General features: G+C 49.5%; 1 protein-coding gene across 4 annotated transcripts in view; it reads right to left on the bottom strand.

Annotated features, from left to right (window-relative positions):
• Positions 1–2,794, bottom strand: part of LOC119368841 (transcription factor bHLH68-like) — an 11,940-nt gene extending 9,146 nt beyond the window's left edge. The window contains exons 1-5 of one of the 4 annotated variants that reach the window (XR_005176761.1): positions 2,243–2,793; positions 1,592–1,964; positions 800–877; positions 508–573; positions 240–305 (exon numbers count right to left, since the gene is read on the bottom strand). Coding sequence is in view for 3 of the 4 variants with exons in the window: in XM_037633982.1 (XP_037489879.1) it covers positions 240–305; positions 508–573; positions 800–877; positions 1,592–1,964; positions 2,243–2,535 (876 nt within the window). In the remaining variant the exon portion in view is untranslated. Of the gene's footprint in view, positions 1–239; positions 306–507; positions 574–799; positions 878–1,591; positions 1,965–2,242 lie in introns of all 4 variants that reach the window. The other 3 variants (XM_037633989.1, XM_037633982.1, XM_037633995.1) reach the window with 3 other exon arrangements.
• Positions 2,795–8,018: the final 5,224 nt, after the last annotated feature.

Genomic DNA, 8,018 nt, shown 5'->3' with positions numbered 1-8,018 from the left:
TTCTACCGTCGCCTGCGTGTGCACTGTTGGATGCATGCAGTGGTGGGCTCAACTCTCCAGCCACAGCAGGCGTTGGAAAATGTTACTTGCGCTTTTTAGAGATACTGCTCATGCTATAACTGACATGTGGGCCATAGCCCATATGTCCTCTATTCACCCATACTCTTCTGATCAAGGTACCATGAGAGAGAGAGAGAGAGAGAGAGAGAGAGAGAGAGAGAGAGAGAGAGAGATTGGACCTCAATTTGACCCAGGAGGAATCTGACATAGCCAATGGTCTCTTGCAGTACAGACGCCGTGTCAGTCTGTAAAAGGGAGCACGTGTGTCAGAGATAAGCTTTGGTTGGACACAACCCCTCAAGTGAACTGAAACAGGCAAAAGAAAGAAAACTATAGACACGTGTAACAGCACACATGAGCTAGCTTGTAGTACACATTTAGATCTAGCTCCCCACTACTGCTGCAACGCAAGAATCGTCAAATAACTAATCACGTCCCGGTTATCACCTTGCCAAATGGGGAAACTATTTGGTGAAGTGCAGTTATTCTGTCCCCTAGCCTCTCCTTCCTCACCTGGAAAATGGTCACAATGAATAAACAAATGCTTGTAAACTGGATGGTAGTGGAATGAAATGTCAATTGTGAGAGTCATTATCGTGTGGTCTTGCCGCACGAACTTCTATATAGTCAAGTGCCCTTTATGCGCGCGCGCGCGCGCGCGAGAGAGAGAGAGAGAGAGAGAGAGAGAGTAATGGGCTAGAGTTATGCATGGAAAGCAGGGATTTGACGAGGAGGAAACCTTTAGAGTAGATTGTGCTGAGGACGAGGCCTGAACCCTAGCCTTCTTGAGAGCTGAACCTGTGGCGGTGCTGTTGCACTAGAGAAAGACAAACAAACCAAAGCGTGAATAATCATGACCCCATTTTTATCTTGTCCCAACAAGAACCCTCCTCTCCATTGGTAAAGTGAACGCCCAACGATTCTACCCGGCCCTCCACAGTGAGTACAGCTGAACAATTATACTATAGCATAATATAAAAGAATTCAGGGTGAGGAAATGAGCAAAACATCCAGTAGCTAGCTCTGCCAATGATTTTGCAATGTCCTACACTCTTACCAAGAGATCCTGAAACATCAAGCTATGGAGACATCAATTAACTAGTAGACAAAAGAGGATTTCCAAAGGAATATCAGAGCATGTGGAGTATGTTTTCAGAAAAGAACAATATCTAGGGGATGACTGAGTGCACCATGCGTTGTCTAGAGATTGCATCGACAACCATAAAAACCTGAACTTAGAGGATTATTACTGATAACATGATCATACATATAGAGCTTTCCACTTTAGAAAACAACATCAGCTTTTTCATGAAGGAGATGAAACGCACTTGCAAGAGCCAACTAAATACTCATAGAGGAACAAACCAAGGTATACATGAACTAAGCCGCGAAGCACGCTAAACTAAATAAAGCCAGCCATATAGAAAACCAAAAGAGCAAAAAACCCTACTATTCCTTCCCGGTGACCTATATTACTGAGCAAATGAGCAAATTAACTAGTAGTAACATCTAATCTAATATCGTTATTCACCTCGGATGAGTTGTCGGAGTGGTGGTGGCACCTCAGCTCCGGAGGGGGCGGCGCCACGCTGTTTGAGAAGTCGAGCATGTTGCTGCCCAGGCTTGTGGTGACGCATGACCTAGGAGAGGAGGCCAGAAGCATCTGGCTCAGCTGGGACTTGGCCTGGATCTCATGTCCGTCACCAGCAAGATGGCTCCCATAGAAGTTGTAAGAAGCAGCGCCTCCGGCGACGGACTGAGGCATGGAGCCGTCCTCCTTGGTACCAACCATGCATGCACTTACAGCAGCCTGATGAGCCCCCCAATTCTCTAGTCCCTTTGACAGGAGAGCCGTGGTGGCGTTGTATCCCTCTCTCTCTTGATCTCCAACCAATCCCCCACTGCTGTATATGATGCCGTTTGCACAAGGAACACACAGATATACACAAATACATCAGTCCATGGAGATAAAAACAACTGCAAGTTAGTGAAATGAACATGCAACATATGATTAATTAGCACATAGGAGCTGCTTCTGATCTACTAAAGGACGAAGTGGATTAATCACTTTACTCCCTCCCCTAGAGCTGCATATAGTCACGTATGTAATTAAATTTTACAAGCATATTTTCTTCTTATCTGAATTACTAGCATGTAGAGAGAGAGAGAGAGAGATGTTTACAGTATCATCTGGCTCCATGACTCTGGCATGTGGCTCTCCTGGGTGCCGGTGCTGCCGTCATGCAAGCTTAGAAGAGAGGTGCCGCCGTTGATATGACCCAGGCCTGATGGGCTGTGAGGAAACTGCTGGGAGAAAAGCATGGAGGGAGAAGACAAGGAGGGCAGCTTGGGAGACGCCTCTTGTTCCTCGTGGCATGGCTTCAAGCTACTCATGATACTACTGGTACCACCATCCCCAGTGCCACTCCAGATCATCTGTTGCACTAGGGAGCTCTGGAATTCTCCTCGATTCATCACTCGCCTCTGGTGAGAGAAAGAGGAGATAGAGAGGGGGAGATGCGTTGCCGGCTTCCCGCTGAAAGGAATGCTCTCGCCCCTCCGGCCCTTGCACCCGTTGTGCGGAAATCTCAGCTCAATCTTCAAGGGGCCAGTGGCTTAATTTTCTTTGAGCAATGGGGTATATGATGTTCTTGGGAGAGAGGGGGAGGGTGTGGGGGAGAGAAGAAGAGAAGAAAAAGCATAGGGCTTGTTTGGAGGGGAATCTGCGCTTTGTTTTGTTTTCCCCTTCCTTTTGCTTCACTCCTTTATCTATGAACGAACTTTCCGTTGCTTTCCTCCCCCCTTTCCCTCTCCTCTTTCATTCTGTCGTTACACAAACGAGAAAAATATATCCTTTATTTCCTTCTCCCTGCCGCTTTTGCTTTCGGAAAGGAGCGGTTTAAAAGAGGAGACAGACGGTGCCTGTTAATCAATCTCTCTTAGCTTGTGCTATTACTACTACACGAGTAGTACCTTTCAAACAACCAATTAAGTAGCGAGCTGATAATTAGTACTGTACTGGCGACGAAGACAACCAGCGCTGATGAGTTACATCTGTATAGATAGATTGATGATGATCATGTGTAGGTGCGTTGCCTGCAGAACACGCACATACACAGCAGCGGGGGCAGTACACGCGCGCATGCAGGCACGCACGCCGCACCTAAAGTGAGAGCATGCATGCAGAGCGAGAAAGGATATCCTCCGTTGCTTAATACGGAGTATATTCGTCCTTTGATGTGGAGAACCGCGAAAGCACACGGTTTGCTTGCTTGGATTACCAAGGGAAGGAAATACGAGTGCGCTACAAACAGTGGAATGCTTTTGTAGCCCTCAATAGGAATGTAGGTAGCTCATATATTACGTGTCGGCTAAGGAAAAATAAAATAAACCGCCAAATATTGATGCTGTGCTTCCTCGATTAGCCCATAACAAGTGTTTAGGGGAAAGCAAGTCTTGTTTATTTTAACGGGAAGTGTGCTCCCTCAAAAGCTCAAAACTTATTAGAGGAATCGAGTATTTAAATTTCCAACCAACCACCAATCATCAAATCCAGCCTTTTTAGTCTTCAAAGTTTTCTTAATACATGTTTATGCTTTGTAAACTTGATCCCTGCATTTTACCTGCAAAAGAATAAACTCATCCTACTTTTTTTGGAAAAGGAGGATGACCTCCGGCCTCTGCATCTCGAAGATACATGCGGCCATTTTATTGATTATTCTCGAGGACCTTACAAAGCAGAACGACAATATTCCTGAATCCGCCATCTTGGCAACATCTGCCGCTACTTCTATCCAAATGATGAAGGGGTGCAAGCTAGGCCACATACGCAGACCTCTCACCTAAGCCTAACATCTAAAGCCGAAGGCCCGGACCGAGCCATCTGCCGGGTCCGGGGCTCAAACCGGTGCAAAGCACTCACATGTGTCGTCGTCGTCATCTTCCACTGGCCCATCTTCAGAGCAGATTGAGGTAACAACCTTGGCAGGTCCTCCGCCATCGACGCCACCACGACGCCAAACGACGACCTCCACCTACGCGAGCCTTGGCAGGTCCTCCGCCATTGACGCCACCACAACGCCAGTCCCCAACCTCCACCTTCGTATGCGAGTCCATCTCCAAGCAACAGACGTAAATCCATGCTAGGATAGGGCCGCACCACTGTCGTTGCCCACCACCCACAAGCGTGACCCAACCCCAAGGTTTCCAAAGTGGCGCCTTCAAGAAGGGAACGGTGCCGTGAGCTCCGCCGCCGCCCAACAAAGTTAGGGCTTTTGCCCGGGAGACATAGGGGAAGGTGAAGTGAGGAGATTAGTCCATACCGACGCCTCCAAAGAGGGGAATGGCGCCCTCAGGCGTCGCCGTCGGCGCGGCCGGTCATGGCTGGCCAGGGATTTCACCCGAACTAGATCCCCGCCACCAGCAGCGCCTCCTGTACATAACCAGCAACCAAGAGGAAGCGCGGCCCGACCAGGCTACCCCGCACGCCGAACAGGGGAGGAGGGGAGGCGGCAGATCACACGTACCGACCGCCAACCGCCAATGACCATCGGACCCCCCCACCCACGCAGCCGAGACACAAGATCCACCGCCTGCACGGCTGCTAGCCGGCTGTCCCTTGCCAATGGAGCCGCCGCTCCAGATCCGAGATTCCCCACGCAGAAGCAGGGCAACCTAGGCCCTGCCGCCACCATCTTTGGCGCCCCGGGCTTGCCCGATGGCTGCCTCAGGCGGCGGTGAGGAAGGGAAGAGGGGGGGGGGGGTGAGGAGGAGGTGTAACAATTTTTTTTCGAGAGTACGCTAAAGGCGTACCATATTTTTATAGAAGAGAGCAAGACAATTTACAAGAAGATCAAACAAGCTACGAACAGGGCTCGATCAGACACCTACACCGACACCTGAAAATGCACTAAAGCTACTCTCTCGCTAATTGATTTAGACCTCCTGCTCCGGCAGCCCTCCAATCTTTGGTCTCATCTATGATTTGTGCCTTCAGTTGCATGGGTTGCAGGTGCTGATCGGCCCTTCCAAAGAGCCTCGTGTTCCGCTACTTCCAAATTGCCCAAGTCATCACCATGAACAGGGAGTCGAATTCTTTCCTCTCGCTCGTGTGAAGGGCGCTTTTGGCTCACTCCCACCATTGTACAGGGGTGTAGTCTGAGGGCGGGGCAGCGATGGCCAGCCTGAAGTGACTTAGGATCAGGTGCCACACCTCTCTAGCATACGGGCATTGAATTAAGATGTGCTCGACTCTGTCCTCTTATTGGAGAAAAGTGAAGCAGGGGAGGTCTCGTCCTATAATCCATGTTGAGTCCGTCAGTCCGAGGTCCACACTCTATACTGCAAGGCCAACCAAAGGAAAATCTTGCACTTCAACAACAACCATGCCTTCCATATGAGAGAAGCCGGTTGTGAGGAAGTAAGGCCCATGCACAGTCTCTTGTAGGTGGAGTTCACCGAATAAGCACCCGACTTGTCGGGCGACCATGTGAAAATATCGGGCCAGCCTTCCTCCCTTGTCATGAGGGATATGGCTTGTTGAAGTAGGTACAGTTGCATATGCACTATGAAATTTAGTCCCTCTAGGATGCCCCTCTCCCACCTTTGCTCCCCATCGCCTGCTGCACCGTACGCATATTCTAGATGCGTGTGGGTACAAGGGCAATGATGGTCGGGGCTATGTAAGCCACCGCACGCCCGTTGATCCTACGGTCGCACCAGAACATAATCTTCTTCCCGTGGCCGATCGAGATGGAGACGAGACTGTCGAATACTTCCATGGACTTGATATCAGAAACCAATTTCAGGCCCTGCCACGACCATTCGTGGTTCGTTCGTCTGAGCCACTCCCAACGCACCGGGAGGGTGAGAGCTTGCAACTTGAAAATTTTCACCCCAATCCTCCATAGAAATAAGGGCGGCAGATGGTATTCCAAGCTACTAGGCACTGTCCCCCATTTCTCTTGTATTTCCCGACCCAAAAGAAGGATCGGAGCCAGGAATTTATGTCATCAAACACCCACTGTGGCGCATCTAGGATCAGCAATTGATGAATGTGTCTAGCTGCGATGACTGATTTTTACTAGCATGAGCCTCCCTGGCCTCTGGATGAGTCCGCACTGCCAAGCTGGGACCATGTGCCTAAACTGATCAAGTAATGGCTGCTAATCCGGTCTGGAGAGCTGCGAGATGGCAAGCTGGATGCCGAGGTATTTACAGGGGAATGATCCCATTGTGCATTGCAGGATCCCAGCGACTCGGTTGTTGTCAACCTCTGATCGATCTGCGAATGATAATTGCTACAGATTTCCTGTAGTTGACCCTAAGGCCCGAGGCTTCCCCAAAGATGTCGAGGGCGTCTCTCGCAAAGTTCAAATCCATGTTTGTGGGCTTGACGAAGAGGGCCACGTCATCTGCGTTGCCGAGACGCCAGAGAAAGAACTGACCGCACCCTCATGCTCGGCCTTGGTGAAAAATTCCAACAGAGCCTCCATGGCCACCGCGAACAAAAGGGGGGAGGCTGGATCCCCTTGCCGAAACCCTTGTGCATGTGCGAAGCTGCGGCCCGGGACTCCATTGACAATCGCTTTACTCATGGCCGATTGCAGTAAGATTGCAATCCATCTGATCCAGGTGCTGCCAAACCCTTTTTGCCTCAAAACCTCGAAGAGGAACGACCAGGAGTGGGAATCGAAGGAGCGTGTGATGTCAAGCTTAGGAACCCACCTTTCTCCTTCCTTCCATAGATTTTCCGCGCCACGTGCCTGACCAGAAGATAGTTGTCGTGTATATCCTCCCCACAATGAAGGCACACTGGTTCGCCGAGACAATTTCTTTCATACGCGGGCGCACTCTATTCGCTACAATCTTGGTGAATATCTTCGAGGAGCTGTGTGGAAAGCTGATTGGCCAGAAATCCCCGATCTCCTCTCTGGCTGACTTCTTGGGGATGAGTGTAGCACCCACGATGCGACTATATCTCCCACGTGTCGGAGCACGACTTAGAGGCATAACCGCATAGTAGGCATGTCGCAAGAGGGGTAATCTTTACACATCCCATGTACTGAATAAGAAAGGGATAAAGAGTTGGCTTACAATCGGCACTTCACACAATACATAAATATATCATACAATTATCCAGAATACAATCAAGGTCCGACTATGGAACCAACATAAATAAAGACAACCCCAAATGCTAGATCCCTGATCGCCCCAACTGGGCTCCTCTACTGATCATCCGGAAAAGAAACATAATAACGACCCGAATCTTCGTCGAACTCCCACTTGAGTTCGGTAGCGTCCCCTGCACTGGCATCATCGGCACCTGCATCTGTTTGGAAGTATCTGTGAGTCACGGGGACTCAGCAATCTCACACCCTCGCGATCAAGACTATTTAAGCTTAAAGGGAGGAAAGGTAGTGAGGTGGAGCTGCAGCAAGCACTAGCATGTATGGTGGCTAACTTACGCAAAAGAGAGCGAGAAGAGAAGCAAAGCATGGTCGAGAAGCTAAAATGATCAAGAGGTGATCCTAAAACTACTTACGTTCAAGCATAACACGAGACCGTGTTCTCTTCCCGGACTCCGCCGAAAAGAGACCATCACAGCTACACACGCGGTTGATTCATTTTAATTAGATTAAGTGTCAAGTTCTCTACAACCGGACATTAACAAATTCCCATCTTCCCATAACAGCGGGCACGGCCTTCGAAAGTTCAAAACCCTGCAGGGGTGTCCCAACTTAGCCCATCACAAGCTCTTATGGTCAACGAAGGATATTCCTTCTCCCAGGAAGACCCGATCAGACTAAGAATCCCGGTTACAAGACATTTCGACAATGGTAAAATAAGACCAGCAAGACCACCCGCTGTGCCGACAAATCCCGATAGGAGCTGCACATATCTTATTCTCAGGGCACACCGGATAAGCTAAGCATACATGAACCAACATAACCCAAGTT

This window comes from Triticum dicoccoides, chromosome 1A (genome assembly GCF_002162155.2).
Source record: "Triticum dicoccoides isolate Atlit2015 ecotype Zavitan chromosome 1A, WEW_v2.0, whole genome shotgun sequence".
In the NCBI taxonomy this organism is placed as follows: domain Eukaryota; kingdom Viridiplantae; phylum Streptophyta; class Magnoliopsida; order Poales; family Poaceae; genus Triticum; species Triticum dicoccoides.
This window is presented reverse-complemented; position numbering and strand designations above follow the sequence as displayed.